This window comes from Megascapheus bottae, chromosome 28 (genome assembly GCF_031878675.1).
Source record: "Megascapheus bottae isolate mThoBot1 chromosome 28, mThoBot2.hap1, whole genome shotgun sequence".
Lineage (NCBI taxonomy): Eukaryota > Metazoa > Chordata > Mammalia > Rodentia > Geomyidae > Megascapheus > Megascapheus bottae.
This window is the reverse complement of record NC_143536.1, coordinates 2,428,564-2,447,468: the sequence shown is the minus strand read 5'-3', so window position 1 is coordinate 2,447,468 and position 18,905 is coordinate 2,428,564. Positions and strand designations below refer to the sequence as shown.

General features: G+C 57.2%; 1 protein-coding gene across 3 annotated transcripts in view; it reads left to right on the top strand.

Annotated features, from left to right (window-relative positions):
- Dnah10 (dynein axonemal heavy chain 10) overlaps positions 1 to 18,813 on the top strand; it is a 75,239-nt gene extending 56,426 nt beyond the window's left edge. Inside the window, exons 59-79 of one of the 3 annotated variants that reach the window (XM_090319877.1) lie at positions 460 to 596; positions 1,229 to 1,446; positions 3,417 to 3,638; positions 3,845 to 3,992; positions 4,390 to 4,669; positions 5,693 to 5,922; positions 6,333 to 6,606; positions 7,526 to 7,630; positions 7,993 to 8,147; positions 9,164 to 9,318; positions 10,405 to 10,588; positions 11,190 to 11,390; positions 12,081 to 12,290; positions 12,393 to 12,488; positions 12,781 to 12,952; positions 13,514 to 13,645; positions 13,766 to 13,977; positions 14,052 to 14,219; positions 16,290 to 16,470; positions 17,243 to 17,388; positions 18,617 to 18,813. In XM_090319877.1, coding sequence (XP_090176003.1) covers positions 460 to 596; positions 1,229 to 1,446; positions 3,417 to 3,638; positions 3,845 to 3,992; positions 4,390 to 4,669; positions 5,693 to 5,922; positions 6,333 to 6,606; positions 7,526 to 7,630; positions 7,993 to 8,147; positions 9,164 to 9,318; positions 10,405 to 10,588; positions 11,190 to 11,390; positions 12,081 to 12,290; positions 12,393 to 12,488; positions 12,781 to 12,952; positions 13,514 to 13,645; positions 13,766 to 13,977; positions 14,052 to 14,219; positions 16,290 to 16,470; positions 17,243 to 17,388; positions 18,617 to 18,763 — 3,773 coding nt within the window. In that variant the 3' untranslated portion in view covers positions 18,764 to 18,813. Of the gene's footprint in view, positions 1 to 459; positions 597 to 1,228; positions 1,447 to 3,416; positions 3,639 to 3,844; positions 3,993 to 4,389; positions 4,670 to 5,692; positions 5,923 to 6,332; positions 6,607 to 7,525; positions 7,631 to 7,992; positions 8,148 to 9,163; positions 9,319 to 10,404; positions 10,589 to 11,189; positions 11,391 to 12,080; positions 12,291 to 12,392; positions 12,489 to 12,780; positions 12,953 to 13,513; positions 13,646 to 13,765; positions 13,978 to 14,051; positions 14,220 to 16,289; positions 16,471 to 17,242; positions 17,389 to 18,616 lie in introns of those variants that run through there. The other 2 variants (XM_090319878.1, XR_016532906.1) reach the window with 2 other exon arrangements.
- The last annotated feature ends 92 nt before the right edge of the window (positions 18,814 to 18,905 follow it).

Sequence of the window (18,905 nt, the reverse complement as noted above, 5' to 3'; positions counted from 1 at the left end):
GGTGCAAACAGAACCATGGTGGAGTACAGAACCATGGTGGCACCCACAGAACCGTGGCAGAACCACAGTGGTACGGAAGGAGAGCCGCTCCCAGATGCAGCCATTCCCAGCACCTAGGCCCAGCTCTTTCTTAGCAGTTCCAGCTAGGAAGCCCCAAGGTCTCCCTTCACCTGACCCCACCCATTTCTGAGGGTGTGGGGGGAGGATGAGAGGTGACCGGCTGCCTGTGCTGAGCCCCACTGGTGCCCACATGGGGTCCCCAGGCTTGTGGGGTGCATCCAGGTCACAGGCTGTCCCAGGTGGCAGTAGATGTGACCCTCACATTTCTCCAGCCCCCGTAGGTGTGGGGCTCACTGCTCATCCCTGACCCTGTCCTTTGGGGGCTTTGTTCATAGGCACTGACCCCCAGTTCTGTTTCTCTGAGACAAAGCTGGTCCCGACAGTGTCCTTGACATGCAGGACTCTTAAAGAACCTCAACACCACCATAGAAGAAATGGAGGCTGTGAGCAAGGCCGGGCTGGGGATGCTGAAGTTCGTGGAGGCTGTGATGGGCTACTGTGATGTTTTCAGAGAAATCAAGCCAAAAAGAGAAAAGGTCTGAGCTCCATGCCTAGAGAAGCCACTCCCCCTGCGACACGAGGCCACACCCACCTATGGCCCCATTTAGGCCACACCCATGCAAGGCCATGCCCCTCACCCATTACCACCCCAGAGGCTGCTTTGGAGTCAGGGAAATGTGTCCATCTCTGGTCTGGAGTGCGCGAGCCCCACGCTGGCTGGTCAATCCTGCTCCTTTGGCTGTGTGACACAGACTGGCACAGACTGGCGCCATCCTCACGTGTGCTGTGGAGCTGTCATTTTCTAATGGGATGCAGCAGGACTGGGTCTAAATTCTAGAAAGCACCACACTCTCCTTTTAGTGTGTAGCTCAGGTACAGTTTCACACTTGACTGACAGTTTTCCCATCTCTGCCTCTTGTGTGACTGCAGGTGTAAAACACCACACCCAGTTTGTTATTGAGAGAAGGTTTCCCTAACTCTTTCCCTGGGCAGATGTGGGCCCCCAACACTCCTGACCTCTTCTTCTACATGCTTTGGTAGTGTGGATGGTGGTCCCAGAGTTCACGGTCACTAGAAAACACAGTGTGCATGCATGCTCGGGCACGAGGCAGGACCTCTGCCAGCTGTGGTCCTTTTGTCCATTATGTGCCAACTTGTCTTTACCCAGGTGGCCAGGTTGGAGCGGAATTTCTACCTAACTAAACGGGAACTAGAGAAGATCCAGAATGAGCTGGCTGCTATCCAGAAAGAGCTGGAAGCTTTGGGCGCCAAGTACGAGGCAGCCATCCTGGAGAAGCAGAAGCTGCAGGAGGAGGCAGAGGTGATGGAGAGACGTCTCATCGCTGCTGACAAGCTCATCTCTGGGCTGGGATCGGAAAACGTCAGGTCAGCCCGGGTACCAGGGTCGCCCCACGCGCTTTCGAGGCCTGCCCTCACCAGTGCCCTGGGAACTCTTCATTCTGGAAACCTTGAGAAAGTTATAATTGCATTCAGTTCTTACTGGTGTTGTCATTATTAGACCACCATTAAGTGTTAAAGCAGGCAGTGGGACTGCGAAGACCCAAAAACAATCCTGTCTGAACAGTAGGGACATCTTGGTGGCCTTTATTTAGTCCCTGGTGTGTGTGTGTGGGGTGTGTGTGGGTGTGTGTGTGTGTGTGTGTGTGTGTGTGTGTGTGTGTGATGACTGGGGCTTAACCTCAGAGCCTTGCATTCCGGTTTGTCTTTTCTTTCTTTCTTTTTCTTTTCTTTTCTTTTTTTCTGGTTAATTGGAGTTAAGAGTCTCTTGGATTTATCCACCTGGATTGCTCTGAACCATGATCCTTAGATCTCAGCTCCCTAAGCAGCTAGGATTACAAATGTGAGCTGCTGGCATCCAGCTTATTTCTATTTTTTTAAGTTTTCTTTAAACAGAGTCTCAGCTCAGACTGGCCTAGAATTTGGCCTCAAACTCATAATCCTCCCCTTGCTCCCTCCTTAGGGCCAGCACTACGCACGTGCTCTGCCATGCCTGGCTGTAGAGCCCTCTGCCGGGCTTTTCTGGTCTTTTTTGGTCTTTAATGCTTAGGGATAGCAGTGAGCCATAGCTCACTTCCAGTCTGGCATTAATATGGTATAGAGTATACTGCAAAGCTGGGTATGACCCCACGGCTCAGCAGAGGCAGGAGGATAGTGAGTTTGAATCCAGCCTGAGCTACTAGCAAGAAACTGTCTCAAAAGACCAACCGAGCAATCAAATAGAAGCCATTGGAACATGTCATGGACTAAATTTCCAGTATTATCCAAACCTAGGAGACTGTAAGTGTTTACTAGAAGAGGCAAAAAGACAAAATCTACCTTAAACATTTTTTGTTATTATGCAGGTGATGTACAGAGGGTTATAGTTACATAAGTCAGGTAAAGAGTATCTTAGTTTTGGGGGACTGGGAGTTTGGCCTAGCAGTAGAGTGCTTGCCTAGTATGCACGAAGACCCAGGTTTGACTCAGAAAGACATACATCAAAAAAGCTGGAAGTGGTGCTGTGGCTCAAGTGGTAGTGCTTTAGCCTTGAGGAAATCCCAAGGACAGTGCTCAGGCCCTGGGTTCAAGCCCCAGGACTGGCAAAAAAAAAAATTAGTTTTTGGACAGTGTCACCCCTTCCTGCATTCTGTCTGAGCTGTGCTGGGCTTCTTTATATGTCATCTCAGATTAAGTGTCTGGGTACATTGCCATTAGGACTTGAGCAACAGCTTCAGGACAGATGAATGCTCGAATGCCACGGCTCCTGCTGGGGGCTGGCCTCAGCTGTCTGTCAAAATGGGCTCAAGGTTGGGCTGGGGATGGCACTTTCTTTCTGGAAGAAAAAGTATCTTAAAAAGTCTTCAAATCCAAAGACCCTTTGGTTCACGAGGAGTTGAGCTGGTTCTTCTAGAATGTTCTTTTAGTTGATGGTGTTCTTTGGTCTTCAATCACCAAGTTCTGCTTGACCATCTCTCTCGCTCTTTCTTTTTCCAGGCCTGGGACTTGAGCTCAGGGCTTGTGCTTTCTCGAGGCCAGAGCTCTACTACTTGAGCTACAGCACCACTTCTGGCTCTTTCTATGTGTGTGGCACCACGGATTTGAATTCAGGTCTTTGTGCATGCTAGGCAAGCAATCTACCATTACGCCCAACTTCTGGCTCTCTGTTTGACCCTCTTTATGTACTTATATGCTTGTGATTGGGATTGAGTTATTTTCAAGACACGGGCCATGGTCAGGAGCCGCAGCAGTGCCCTCTCTCATTCTCACAGACACAAGGTCTGTGCATGCTTGTGGGGTGCAGTGCTGTTCTGGTGGCGGGAAGGTCTCTGCTACCAAGGCCTCCATGTCCTGTGCAGGTGGCTCAAGGACCTGGACGAGCTGATGCACCGGCGGGTGAAGCTGCTGGGTGATTGCCTGCTCTGCGCAGCCTTCTTGAGCTACGAGGGCGCCTTCACCTGGGAGTTCCGGAAGGAGATGGTGCACGAGGTCTGGCAGAAGGACATCTTGGAACGGGAGATCCCACTGAGCCAGCCCTTCCGCCTCGAGAATCTGCTCACGGATGACGTGGAGATCAGCAGGTGTGGGCACGGGTCCCAGGAGACATGATTAGGTGGGCAGCTGGAGGGGTGTGTGTGTGGATGTTCCATGGATGTGGTGAGGGCACAGCCATGCTGACATGGCACGCAGCCCTCCTTTCCAGAGCCTGAGGCGGGCCGGGCAGCCTGGCCACGGGCAGATTGCTTTGGAAGGCTGATGGGTCGCTTGTTTCCCGGGCTGTCCCTAGGTGGGGCTCCCAGGGGCTGCCCCCTGACGAGCTGTCCGTGCAGAACGGCATCCTGACCACGCGTGCCAGCCGCTTCCCGCTCTGCATCGACCCGCAGCAACAGGCACTCAACTGGATCAAGAGGAGAGAGGAGAAAAACAACCTGCGGGTATGGCTGGTGCACCCCTGCTCCTGGGGTCCAGCCGGCGTGCTCCACGACCAGGTCTCCAGTGCCAGCCTGTGACTGCCTGCCCTTCTCCTTCCCTGTCCCCTCCTCCCCTCTGCCAGCCTTGGCTCTTCCAGGCACCAGCACAGTATGAACCTGACCCCCAGGATGGAGTGGCTTGAGGGAGAAGATCACGTTTTTTTCCATTTTCCTCCCTGTCTTCGGGTGCAGGGAGGAGGAGGGATGGGTAGGCAGGGAGGACGAGAGCAACAGCTTCACGGGGATAGAATTCACTCGCCATCTTGTTCCCTTCTAGAGCGCAGGAGCCACTTTGAGCAAGTCACTTGATTCTGTTGCAGCTCCCTGGTGCCCGCTGCTCAATGTCTGTCCCTGTCCCCAGGTGGCTTCCTTCAACGACCCTGACTTCCTCAAGCAGCTGGAGATGTCCATCAAGTACGGCAGCCCGTTCCTGTTCCACGACGTGGACGAGTACATCGACCCGGTGATTGACAACGTCCTGGAGAAGAACGTGAAGGTGGCGCAGGGGCGGCAATTCATCATCCTCGGGGACAAGGAGGTGGACTACGACTCCAACTTCCGCCTCTATCTCAACACCAAGCTGGCCAACCCCCGCTACTCCCCGTCTGTGTTCGGCAAGGCGATGGTGATCAATTACACGGGTGAGGAGGGCGGCTGGTACGGATCCAGGGGGCACCGGATGGGCTTTCACCTGAGACCCCGGACCCCATCTCCCGGGCTGCCTCTCAGCAAGTGAGCGGCTCCCAGAAGGTTGGAGGCCTTTGTGGGCCCTGGAGGCTGAGCACAGCCTGGGACTCGGGCTCAGATGCTCACGTACACAGAGCTAGAAAGTGGCGCTATACTGAGTCCTCCCTACAGATGGTGATTTGGGACTTAGTCCTGTCTCTGATCAGATTCTGTGGGAGTGAAATGCTATTTCTCATCTTTTCTTACTTATTAATGGTACTGTTTATGGGTCTACTGGACTTTGAACTTGTGGCCTCGCACTTGCTTGGCAGGTGCTCTTCTACTTGAGTTATACCTCCAGACCCTTTTGGGTTTAGCTAGGGTTTTTTTTGCCAGTCCTAGGACTTGAACTCGGGGCCTGAGCACTGTTCTTGGGTTTTTCCAAGGCTAGCACTCTACCGCTTGAGCCACAGCACCACTTCTGGCTTTTTTTTCTACATATGTGGTACCAAGGACTCGAACTTGGGGTCTTAGTGTATGTTAAGGAAGCATTCTACCATTAAGCCGAACTCCCAGCCCAATTTAGCTAGTTTTTAGAGTCTGTTTGGTTTTGGTTTTGATTGGGGTCAGGCCTTAGGTGGCAAACCTCCTTCCTATGTCTCCCTGCTGCCCAGCTTGTTGGTTGAGATGGGGTCTTGCTAACTTTTTGTCTAGGCCAGCCATTTTTTGAGCCACCATCCTCTTAGTCTCTGCCTGTGATAGCTGGATTACAGGTGTCAGCCATTCACATCAAATTAGGGTGTGTCCCCATGTGTGAGCACTGGCTCCAGGGCCAGTGTCTTCTCCTTCTGGTCCCAGAACAGACCCTACCTGAGTCTCATGTAGTCCCTGCATGGGGCCTGCTGGGCTGGAGGGCTGTATCCCAGCCCCACAGGAATGGGTAGGTGTGGGGGCAGCTGGCCAGGCCCAGGCAGCAAGGCTGCTCCTGGTGCCCACAGTTACGCTGAAGGGCCTGGAGGACCAGCTGTTGAGCGTGCTGGTGGCCTTTGAGAGGCGGGAGCTGGAGGAGCAGCGGGAGCACCTCATCCAGGAGACAAGCGAGAACAAGAACCTGCTGAAGGACCTGGAGGACTCGCTGCTCCGTGAGCTGGCCACGTCCACAGGGAACATGCTGGACAACGTGGAGCTGGTGCAGACGCTGGAGGAGACCAAGTCCAAGGCCATGGAGGTAGGTGCTGCGGCCGTCAGAGGCCAGGCGACGCGGTGCTCTGCCGCCTCCAGGGACTGACATGAGGTCCTTGAGACGACTGACTGAGACGACTGGAAAAGCCAACCCTAGCTGGCCCGTAATCAGCAGAAAATGCTGAAAAGCCCAGGTGGGGCTGGATCCCGGGCTCTCGACGCACCACTGGGTTGAGGTCCCCTCCGTTTCTGGGCTGGACCTTCCCCCCTCTGCTAGCTTTGGCCTCAGAGGTCGGGCCTTCAGTCTCGTCAAGGGGACAGTGAGAATCTTTGCCGGTTTCTGTCGCGAACGTTCGGAGCATATAAGCGATAGGCCACCCCTAACTAGTCCCGAGGCCTGGGGCTGCGAGGCTCGGCGTGGCCGGGCGGGCCACACGCTCCGGCCCCTCTTGGCAGGTGACAGAGAAGCTGAAGCTGGCGGAGAAGACGGCCCTGGACATCGACAGGCTGCGGGACGGCTACCGGCCGGCCGCCCGCCGGGGGGCCATCCTGTTCTTCGTGCTGTCGGAGATGGCCCTGGTCAACTCCATGTACCAGTACTCCTTGACCGCCTTCCTGGATGTGTTCGGGCTGTCTCTGAAGAAGTCGCTGCCCGATTCCATCCTCGCCAAGCGCCTGCGCAACATCATGGACACGCTCACCTTCAACATCTACAACTACGGCTGCACAGGTGCGAGTCGCGGCCCGGCCGCCGCGCCTGCGCACACTGCGCGCCCTGCCGCCGCCGCGCCTGCGCACACTGCGCGCCCTGCCGCCGCCGCGCCTGCGCGCCCTGCGCCCGCCGCCCCCCGGGAGAGCCACTTCAGGTTCCACACACGGGCACACCCGCAGGGCGCTGGCAGGGCCGCACACGCTCACTCAGAATACCAGTTCATCCTAGCGGAATGGATTTCTGGCGACAGATACGAAAGATTGAATGCGTGGATTGTAGAACCTTAAAACTGAAGATAAGCAGGGCGCTGGTGGCTCACACCTGAAATCCTAGCTACGGGGGAGCCCTCGACCGAGGGATCGGGGCTCAAAGCCAGGCCAGGCAGGAAAGTCTGTGAGACTCTTACCTCCTGTTGCCCGCCAGAAAGCCAGAAGAGGAGCTGTGCTCAAGTGGTAGAAATGCCAGCCTTGAGCAAAAAGCTAAGGGGCAGTGCCCTGAGTTCAAGTTCCAGTAAGGCACAAACAAAACACCCACCCAAAATGTATGATTTGAGTAGAAATGAAAAAAATAATTTCTGTTAACAAACCCAGGACGAATCCCCAGGCATGAGGGTCGCCCGTCCCCCCCGACCTCCACCGCAGCCAGGCACAGCCCTGGGTTTCCATCCTCCGGTCGTAGGACGCAGTGCTTCCTGAGGGGCTCATGGCTCACACGAGGGTGGGGTGCCTTTAGCTGCCCCGGGCAAGGCCTGTGGTCTGCCACCACCCCACCAGCCCATGGCAGCCCATGGCAGCCCATGGCGGCTCTGTGGCCTGCTGCCGACCACCAGGGCACAGAGTCGGCTGCAGATGGCCTTCTGCTCCCTCTGAGCACTGGGCAGATGAAGAGGGCGAATGGGGCCCCGGGTGGTTTCCCACCGAGCACTGTGTCCCTGCAGGGCTGTTTGAGAGGCACAAGCTGCTCTTCTCCTTCAACATGACCATCAAGATCGAGCAGGCTGATGGCCAGGTCCCGCAGGACCAGCTAGATTTCTTCTTGAAAGGTACTGGATCACCGCTTGCACCTGGTCTCCACCCACGGGGAGCGTGTGTGTCCTGACCGCCAGGCCGCCCACAACTCCTCCTCCCAGCTTGGCTGCTAATGCGCCAGCTCTGGTTGGCCCCAGAATGGCTCAGCTTCATTGCACAGAGGCTGAAGCGGAGTCCAGCAGGCTGGTTGGGTTGAGCGGACAAAGCTGGCCACCACCCCTCCTCCTGGTCCCCCTTTCCTCTGGTGCAAGAGCTGTCTAAGTGCCCAGCTGCTTACTTGGCATTGCAGTACCCTGGCAACGTGGGCAGCACCAGAATAGTGTGGGCAGTAGTGGGCAGCGTAGGCAGCACGTGGCATGTTCCCCTCTGTGGTTAGGAAACATCTCCCTGGAGAAGAGCAAGAGGAAGAAGCCGTGCTCTTGGCTGTCAGACCAGGGATGGGAAGACATTATTCTTTTATCAGAAATGTTTTCAGAAGAGTTTGGGAATCTTCCCGATGATGTGGAGAACCACCTGACGGTCTGGCAGGAGGTGAGCTCTCCTCTCTCCCCTCCCTGCCTGATGGCTGGCAAGCTCTAGCTGTACACTGAGACCTGGCCCTGACGTAAGGGCACTGCATCCTCAGAGCCCTCCAGATGGCTCCCTGCCAGTCTAGCTAGCTGTGCGAGAGAAACCGTCTGTCTCTACATCCGTCCATCCTCCACCATCCAATGTCTACCTATCATTCACCATCCATCTTCCGTCCATCCTCCACCCACTCATCTGTACATGTTTCCATCCATCCATCCATCCATTCTTCCTTCCTTCCATTCAAGAAATAGCACCTTGAGCCCAGGTGCGGTGGCTTACGCCTGTAATCCTAGCTATTCAGGAGGCTGAGAATTGCAGTTCAAAGCCAGCCTGGTCACTAAAGTCCACGAGACTGTTATCTCCAATTAACCACTAGAAAAAAAGAAACAGAGTGGCACTGTGGTTCAAGGGGTAGGGTGGTGGCCTTGAGCTGAAGTGCTCAGGGATAACTCCCAGGCCTAGAGTTCAAGTCCCACAACTGACCAAAAAAAAAAAAAAAAAGAACCTTGAGCATCTACTGAATACCATAGCCCTAGATGGGTACTGGAGGGTCCACAGTGAGTGGGACTTAGTTTTCCCACTCTGAAGTTTATAGATTTGCTGTAGACATTGTGGAGTGGCCTGGAGTTCATCCATTGTAACTCCGCCCCCTCCACAGTGGCTTCCAGTCTGCTTGCGGGCAAGGGCAGTCTGAGTCCTTTCTTTTTGTCAGTCATGGAGCTTGAACTTGGGGCCTGGGTGCTGTCCCTGAGCTCTTCAGCTCAAGGCTACCACCCTACCCCTTGAGCCCCACTTCCCGTTTTCTAGAGGTTAATTGGGGATAAGGGTCTCACGTTCTTTAGTGCCCGGGCTGGCTTTGAACCGCGATTCTCAGATCTCAGCCTCCTGAGTCGCTAGGATGACAGACGTGAGCCACCACGCCCAGCAGACTGCGTCCTTTCTGAGGTGGCGGTGGCCATGTTCTTCCTTTTATGCAGTGGTACGACCTGGACTCACTAGAGCAGTTTCCCTTCCCCCTGGGCTACGATAAACACATCACACCTTTCCAGAAGTTGCTCATTTTGCGCTGCTTCCGCGTGGACCGCGTGTATCGGGCGGTGACGGACTATGTGACCATAGTCATGGGCGAGAAGTAAGTGCGCTGCGGCTCAGTCGCGGCCGGCTGGCGGGAGCTGTGCTCTGCACAGGGTGACCATGGGTGAGACGCTTAATTACCTTCATTTCAACAGCATGACACATGGTAAATAGGTTGATAGGCAACACACAGATGATGATGCCGCCATCTTTTGATGTCACAGTGTCAGCGGCAGTGCCGTGCTTGTCAGGTCTTTTTATTTCCCCCCAGTCCTGGGCTTGAACTCAGGGCCTGAGCACTGTCCTTGGGCTTTCTCAAGACTAGAGCTCTGCCACTTGAGCCACAGCACCACTTCGTTTTTCTATGTATGTGGTATCAAGGAGTCAAACCCGGGTCTACCACCAGGCCACACTTCCCTTCTTGTCGGTGTTTTTGGCATTCAGGAATTTGCACTCACCCACACACACTGGGTAACCATGGACTCCTCCAAGGCTCCCCCTGGGACCCTGTAGAAGTCCCTCATGCCACATGGGATAATGTGGCTTCAGCCGAGAGCACCAAGACAACCAGACAGCACAAGGTTACACAGACAGGTGGGCGTGGGCTTGTGACATTGGAATGGGAAGGGGACACTAGCAAACAAGAGAACGGGGTCCTGGTCCACGGGGCTGCTGTCCTGAGCTGACGGTGGGTGGGGGCAAGGCCCTGGGAGCCGGACCCTCTCTTTCCAAAACTAGAAACCCAAATGTTTCTGTGGAGCCATCTGTCGCCGTGTGGACGGCCATCTTGGCCCACGGCAGTAATGAAGCACCAGAGACGGGTGGCAGTGGGCCTTAGGGAGCAAAGCTGCTTCCCACGGCACGCTGGCCCCTGGGAGACGGCACACGAGGCGAGGCCACACCCCACCTCTGGGTTCACCCACAGCAGGGCAGTCAAACCCCAGTGCAGACCGAGTCACTGGCGCTAGGTGGGACAATGGAACGTTAGCACTTGTGTGGAGTGGGTTCTCAATCCAGGAAGACAGAGGCAGGCAGACGCTTCTAGATGCTGTCCCCACAGCAGTTGGCACTGACCGGATGCGTGCCTCCCGCCTGGTCCGCGCGGCCCTCGAGGGAGGCGTTCGAAGCGTCTTTCCTCTGCCAGGTACGTGCAGCCACCGATGATCAGCTTTGAAGCCATCTTTGAGCAGAGCACCCCCAGCTCTCCCATCGTGTTCATCCTGAGCCCCGGCTCCGACCCCGCCAGCGATCTGATGAAGTTGGCCGAGCGAACGGGCTTTGGGGGCAACCACCTCAAGTTCCTTGCCATGGGCCAGGGGCAGGAAAAGGTAGGCTTGGTGCCACAGACACAGCACCCTTCAGTGCCTGGGTGGAAGCTGAATTCGCCCTTCCCGCCTGCCCGCGGCCTCGCAGGCCACAGAGCGGCGATCGGGCGTGGGAAAGGTGATGATGATAGTGTGGCCACTGATCTGAGCCAGGTGGCCCGGGCAGGGTGGACCTGCAGCCCATGCAGGGTCCTGATATCCAAGTCCCACGGTGGACTGACCTCCAGTCCTGGCTTTGCTGTGTGTTGTCTGTGTGGCTCTGGGTAAACACCACTGTTGGTGCAATGGTAAGACCATGATGGAATGGTGGTGCTGGTTGGGTGAGTCCTGTCCTACCACAGAGGCAAAGGGTGTGGGGGGGAGGGGGGGCACGCGCTGAGTCTCCTCAACGCCTGGGTCTTGCTGGCGCAAGGGAGCTTGTTTTTGCCCCTTGTTCTTCTCTGGGTCAGTGCTACTGCCCCTCCCGGTGGCCAGGGGAGGGTGACTGTGAGACAGTCAGGCTGTCTGGGAAGGGTATGCTGCTGGCTTCTCCTGGCCCGGCTGTGCCCAGTCCAGGAGTACGGGACTGGCTGTGCTCCACGGCACCCTCCTCCCTGCCCGGCAGGTGGCGCTGCAGCTGCTGGAGACAGCGGTGGCTCGCGGGCAGTGGCTCATGCTGCAGAATTGCCACCTCCTGGTCAAGTGGCTGAAGGACCTGGAGAAGTCCCTGGAGAAGATCAGCAAGCCACACCCCAGCTTCCGCCTGTGGCTCACCACGGACCCCACCAAGGGCTTCCCCATCGGGATCCTGCAGAAGTCCCTCAAGGTCGGCACAGGCCTGCTCACCCACCCGGCCCTCCTTTCTTTCTGGGCTCTTGACAAGACGTTGGCAGTCAAGGGAGTCTGAAGAGCCGGAAGGTCTACCTTTTCTGGGGGGGGGGGGGGCGTGGGGCTTGACTTTGGGGCCTAGGCGCTGTCCTGGAGCTCTTTTGCTCAAGGCTCATGCTTTGCCACTTAGAGCTACAGCCTCACTTCTGATTTATCTGGTGATTAATTGGAGATAAGAGTCTCATGGACTTTCTTGCCCAAGGTGGCTTTGAACCATGATCCTCAGTTCTCCGCTTCCCGAGTAGCTAGGATCACAGCTTTCAGCACCAGCTTTCTTTCTATCTTTCTTTCTTTCTTCCTTTCTTCCTTCCTTCCTTCCTTCCTTCCTTCCTTCCTTCCTTCCTTCCTTCCTTCCTTTTTTTTTTTCCAGTTAAACTCAGGATTGAACTCAGAATCTTACGCTTGCTAGGCAGGTCCCACCAGCCCCATTTTGCATTATTGATTGATTGATTGATTGATTTTGTCAGATAGAGTCTTATACTTCTGCCCGGGCCAGCCTTACGCTGCCACCCTCCTATCCCTGGCTTCCGTGTGGCTGCCACCGCACTGGGCAGGAAGTGAGCATGTGGTACCCATCTCGCCACGCTCCCGGGTCTGTGGCTCCAGGGCTGTTTCCCGTCTTGTGCAGGTGGTCACAGAGCCGCCCAATGGGCTCAAGCTCAACATGCGGGCCACGTACTTCAAGATCTCCCATGAGATGCTGGAACAGTGCCCGCACACCGCCTTCAAGTCCCTGGTCTACGTGCTGGCCTTCTTCCACGCCGTGGTGCAGGAGAGGAGGAAGTTCGGGAAGATTGGCTGGAACGTCAGCTATGACTTCAACGAGTCTGACTTCCAGGTGGGGCCCAGCTGCCCCGGACTGGCACAGCAGCCCTGTGCTCTGTCTGCTTTCTAGAAAAGCCTGGCTGGTTTGGTCTGACCACACCTGCCCTCCCCTAAGGTGTGCATGGAGATTCTGAACACCTACCTGACCAAGGCCTTCGAGCAGCACGACCCCCGCATCCCGTGGGGCAGCCTCAAGTATCTCATTGGAGAGGTAGGGGCCGGGTTCCCGAACCCTGGGGAGCCCCGTAGGCTCAGCACCAGCTCCTCTTGGTCTCCAGGGGTTCCCACTCTGCCAGGTGTCCCCCAGCTGTGTATTCCTGTCACCAGCACTGGGCCGTGGGCAGTGACTTGCAGAGTGGTGGCTGTGAAACACGGGGGGTTTGTCTGGCACATCCTCCGGGCTCCCGCGCTTTCCCAGGGCAGCGTCTGGAAGAGCAGGCCTGGCTGCATGCAGCGCCAGAGGTCGTGCCGCGGCGTGTGACGTGGCCGGCTCCCTGCTGCAGGTCATGTACGGGGGTCGCGCCATCGACAGCTTCGACCGCCGCATCCTGACCACCTACATGGACGAATACCTGGGGGACTTCATCTTTGATACTTTCCAACCATTCCACTTCTTCCGAAACAAGGAAGTCGACTACAAAATCCCGGTGGGGGACGTGAAGGAAAGGTTTGTCGGTGAGATGTCTCCAAAAGAAAGGCGGCTTGTCGACAGCCTCTGTGAGGCCTTGGCGGGTTCACCAGCGGGCAGCTCTCTTGCTCGTGACTGTAGCCTGTGCCTGGTGGGGGTGGCCTGGCGCCTGGGCTTCTGTGGTGAGCCTGTGCACCTCACGGGTCCTGTCCTTGGCTGAGCCATTCCATCCCGTGTAAATCTGGTTACAACAGGCAGAGTGCTGCAGGACTTGTGTGCAAAAATAGATCGACGGGGCACTGGTGGCTCACACCTGTGGGCTAGCTGCTCAGGAGGCTGATCTAAAGATTGTGGTTCAAAGTCAGCTTGGGCAGAAAAGTCCCTGAGACTCTTTATTTCCACTTAACTGGCAATCAACTGTAAGTAGAGCTGTGGCTCAAGTAGTAGCGCAGCAGCCTTGGTTGAAGAAGCTCAGTTCAAGCCCGCAGGCCGGCATATCCATGCAGTCAGTGACGGCAGCTGGTCAGCGGATGTTTGTGTTGGAGTAGCAGAGCGTGTCCGGAGTCGAGGGTGGCTCGAGCACGCCTGTTTGTTCTCTGTGATTCCAGAAGCGATCGAGGCCCTCCCGCTCGCAAACACTCCCGAGGTGTTTGGTCTGCACCCCAACGCAGAGATCGGCTACTACACGCAGGCGGCTCGAGACATGTGGTCTCACCTGCTGGAGCTGCAGCCGCAGACAGGTGGTGTGGCGTCGGGGGAGGGCAGAGGCGTGGCGGCTCCGTTCTGAGGGCTCTCCCACCGTGTGGTGCCATCCCTCAGGCCGGTCCACCGTGCTGGCTCTCACCGCGTCCCCCTTGCAGGCGAGTCCAGCACCGGCATCAGCCGCGATGACTACATTGGCCAGGTGGCCAAGGACATAGAGAACAAGATGCCCAAGGTGTTTGACCTGGACCAGGTCCGGAAGCACCTGGGCCTGGGCATCACGCCCACCTCGGTGGTGCTCCTGCAGGAGCTGGGGCGCTTCAACAAGCTGGTGGTACGCATGAGCAAGTCTCTGGCCGAGCTGCAGAGGGTAAGCGCCGGCCCACGGTCCCCATGCCGCCCCTGCGCCCTGCAGGTCACCTGATCGCACCCCTCGGTCCACAGGCTCTGGCCGGGGAGGTCGGAATGAGCAACGAGTTAGACGATGTGGCCAGGGCTCTGTTCCTGGGAAGCATTCCTAACATCTGGAGAAAGCTGGCCCCCGACACCCTGAAGACCCTGGGCAACTGGATCGTCTACTTCCTGAGGCGCTTCCACCAGTACACCATGTGGGTACGTGCCACACGGCCCGCCGTCCGCAAGTTCAAGGCCTGCCTGGATGCCCTGCGACCACTCCCCACCCCTGTCCCCTGCTCCCCAGTAGGAACCTTTTGTGGAAGTTTGTGTTCTAGAAATGTCTTTGGGTTCCACCAGCCCATCGATCTTTTCCCTTTTCATTTTTTACTTTGAAACACGCGTGCTCCACCTTCAAACTGCCCCTGGCCCCCTCTTGGTGCTGGGTGGTTTCCCTGTGTAGTTTTGGTCCGCAATGTTTTGGTGCTGTCTTCGGAGCGTGTAGCTCATGGGTAAATTGTGTGGACGAGCTGGTTCAAAGAGTGAGTCCACTTTAAATATTGAGGGTCTCCTCGGAGGGGATCTAGAAAAGCCAGACCCAAAGTATCTGGATGGAGCCATTTGCTGCACTCTCTGACAAGCCAAACAAAAAACGGTTTGTTTGGCATTTCTTCATGGATTACTGAATGCATTTTCGATGCTTTCAGACATCTTGTGTTTTCTGGGAAGTGTCTTTGCATCTTGATTCATTTTGGCAGAGGCTTCCCGCTTTTTCATTACTATCCGTGAGCTGTTTACGTTGGAGAGAAAGGCGCCTTTCCCGTGCCAGGGCTCTGTACTCCTCTCCCAGTGATCCTGGGCCTTTTGACTTCGCGTACCGTGTCTTCTCCATAGAAGAAAGATGTAACATGCAGGCAGTTAAGCGAATCTGGTTATGGTGTCCAGTTGCACTGGAGTTCCCGTCTGCCCCTCCCGTGCTTTCCCTTCTGTGCCAAAGCCTATGGCGGCTCATGCCCCCAGGCTGCCCATTGTGCCAGCTCCTGCATTTGCCACCTAGATGGTAGGCCTTTTTAAGAATTTTTTTTGTCGATTGTGGGACTTGAACTCTGGGCCTGGGAGTTGTCCTTGAGCTCTTCAGTTCAAGGCCATCTCCCTATTCTTTGAGCCACAATGCCATTTCCAGGTTTCTGGTGGTTAATAAGAGTATCACAGACATTTTAGTGCCTGGGCTGGCTTTGAACCTTGATCCTCATATCTCAGCCTCCTGAGTAGCTAGGATTAGAGGTGTGAGCCACCATACCCTGCCTTTAAAAAAAAAAATATTATGGGCCAGGAGTTTGGCCTAGTGGTAGAGTGCTTGCTTAGCATGCACAAAGACCCGGGTTCTATTCCTCAATACCACATACATACGAAAAAAAAGAAAAGCCAGAAATGGTGCTGTGGCTCAAGTGGTAAAGATCTAGCCTTAAGAAAGCCCGAGGACAGTACGCAGGCCCTGAGTTCAAGCCCCGAGACTGCCAAAAAAATTTTTAAATTGTTATTAAAAAGATGATGTATGACAGGCTGGGAGTGTGGCCTAGGGTAGAGTGCTTGCCTAGCATGCACGAAGACCCAGGTTCAATTCCTCTGTACTACACACTTAGAAAAAAGCCAGAAATGGTGCTGAGGCTCAAGTGGTAGAACTCTAGCCTTGAGAAAGTCCAAAGACAGTGCTCAGGCCCTGAGTCCAAGCCCAGGACTGGCAAAAAAAAAAAAAAAAGGTGATGTACGAGCCAGGCACTGGTGGCTCATGCCTATAATCCTAGCTACTCAGGGGATGAGATCCAAGAATCAAAGTGCAAAGACAGCCCAGGCAGAAAAGTCCATGCAACTCATCTCCAATTAACCATCCAAAAATGGGAAGTAGAGCTGTGGACCCAAGTGGCAGAGCCCTAGCCTTGAGTGAAAAGGCTCAGGACAGCACCTAGGCCCTGAGGTCAAGCCCCATGACTGACAAATGTGATGCACGGAGAGATTACCGTTTAATGAGTCAGGTACAGAGTACGTTCCTCTTTCTGTCCCCCCTCTCTTGCTGTCTCCCAGGTTTCTCCTCCCATCCCACCTACAAGTTGTATCGTTTCTTTTCCACATGGTGTCCAGTGGGTACCACTGCTGCATTCATCCCTCTCCGTCCCTCCATTTCCGTGTCCCCCCTACACTCTTTTGTCATGAACTGACCTCGCAGGGCCAGCGTTGACCTTGGCGTGGCTCTGTGGCCCAGGTTTCCCCCACTTTCTGCCTTCTCTCCAGGTCACCGAGAGTGAGCCGAGCGTCATGTGGCTGTCCGGGCTGCACATCCCCGAGTCCTACCTCACAGCACTGGTGCAGGCCACCTGCCGGAAGAACGGCTGGCCACTGGACAGGTCCACCCTGTTCACTCAGGTGACCAAGTTCCAAGACGCCGATGAAGTCAATGAGCGGGCAGGACAAGGTACGGCGTGCTGTGCGGGCCTCCCGAGGGCAGCGACAAGCATGGTGGCCCTTCATTTCCGCACACCATCCCGAGGTTTGGAGGTCGTACAGTCGACTGGCTGACGTGCACGGAAAGCTGGCTCTCGGGTTGGGGCTGCACAGAGCTAGCTCACCGTCCACTTTGACAGCCGTCTCACCCGTGGACAGGCTTGGTGGAGCCACTGACTGATGCAGAGGTATCAGGTCCCTGGGGTGCCAGTTACTGACTATGCACCAGATGGCTCAGAGCTGGACCTGGGCCATACTGCCCAGGGCAGAGGCCATTGAAGTGATTCTTGGGCCAATCTAAGGACAGAGGATTGATGGGTACAGCTCACAGAGCCAACTGCAGACTAGGTCTCACTGGCAAGTACCCGACCATGCCACATCCCAGTGGGCAAATCACTGCCTCGCCCCTGCCCCGCCTGCCTGCAGAGCCACCTCCGAAGGCCGTGTCCTCTGCCAGCTTCTGTTACCTACTCTCCAGCCCCTTCGGGGAAGCTGGACTGCTGGGTGCCAGCTCTGGCCATCTCAGATTCGATTTCTGCAGTCAGGTGCCTGCTGCCTGCTCCCCTGGTGTCTGCAGCGCATCCTGTCTGGGGAGCTGGGTAGGGCAGAAAGGTGGACAAGGCTGAAGTGTCCTGCAGGGGCTCAGTGGGCTTGATGTGGTTCTGTGTGGGAGTCCACTGGAGCAGCCAGTGGTGGGACAGCTGGTGTCCTGGTGAATGTGACTCCCTTCTGCTGTTCCCCAGGGTGCTTTGTCTCGGGACTATACCTGGAAGGTGCCGACTGGGACTTAGAGAAAGGCTGTCTTGTCAAGAGCAAGCCCAAGGTGCTGGTGGTGGATCTGCCCATTCTGAAGATCATCCCCATCGAGGCCCACCGCCTGAAGCTGCAGGTGAACCCCCCTCCCCCGCACCGCGGGCACAGGAGGTGCTTTCCTGTAGTGGTGCCTTTTTTGGGGGGTGTTATGGGGCTTTAACACAGCCTGGGCGTTGTCCAGGCTCTTCAGCTCAAGGCTACCACCCTATCCCTTGAGCCACAGCCCCAACTTCCCATTTTCTAGAGGTTCATTGGAGAAAAGTCTCAGGTCCTTCTGTGCCCAGGCTGGCTTTGAACCTTGATGCTCAGATCTCAGCCTCCTGAGTAGCTAGGATCACAGGCGGGAGCCACCGCGCCGGCTTGCCGTGCCTCTGTAAATGGGGGCATGGCCCGCCAGGGCTGGGGAAAGCTCGGCGTAAATGCCTGGAGACACTGGTGTGTGGGCACCGCTGGGTCGGGTTCTGGCTCAGGTCCTGTGCTCTGGACTGGTAAGAGCCCGGATCACAACGGGCTCCTGGGGGCAGCGGTGCCCCTGCTCGGCCCCGGCCACTCTCAAGGAGCGCATCCCTGCAGGGCCTAGTTCTCAGGCTGGCATGGGAGGGGGCCCCCCCCCCACCCCCGCCCAGCCCTCGGCCCCGCCCCGCCCCCACCTGCTCTTGCCCCGCCCTCCCCGCCCTCGGCCACGCCCACCCAATCCCCACCCCGCCCTCACCCCGCCCCCACCTGTTCCTGACCCGCCCGCCCCACCCTCGGCCCAGCCCCGCCCTCAGCCCAGCCCCGCCCCCACCTGCTCCTGACCCGCCCTCCCCGCCCTCGGCCACGCCCACCCACTCCCTGCACCCACCTGCTCCTGACCCGCCCGCCCCACCCCGCCCTCGCCCCGCCCCCACCTGCTCCTGACCCGCCCGCCCCACCCTCGGCCTAGCCCCGCCCTCGGCCCAGCCCCGCCCCCATCTGCTCCTGACCCGCCCTCCCCGCCCTCGGCCACGCCCACCCACTCCCTGCACCCACCTGCTCCTGACCCGCCCGCCCCACCCTCGGCCCAGCCCCGCCCCCACCTGCTCCTGACCCGCCCGCCCCGCCCTCGGCCACGCCCACCCACTCCCTGCACCCACCTGCTCCTGACCCGCCCGCCCCACCCTCGGCCCAGCCCCGCCCCCACCTGCTCCTGACCCGCCCGCCCCACCCTCGGCCTAGCCCCGCCCTCGGCCCCGCCCGGCCCCGCCCCTCCCTCGCCCCGCCCAGGCCCCGCCCCGCCCCGCCCCGTCGCATGCTGGCGCCTCACCGCCGCCCCCCCCTCGCAGAACACCTTCCGGACACCGGTCTACACCACCTCCATGAGGAGGAACGCCATGGGCGTCGGCCTGGTTTTCGAAGCGGATCTCTTCACCACGAGGCACATTTCTCACTGGGTGCTGCAGGGCGTGTGCCTCACCCTGAATTCTGACTGAAACCAGCCACTGCGTCTCTATTAAACCAGGCCGAGTGTGTCACTGCTCCCCGAGAGTTCCCGGGTGCGCTGTGTGTGGGGCTCCGAGGGCGGCCCGGGCTGAGGGAGTGGCGCCTCGGGCCTGCCTGCCAGGTCTGCGCTGG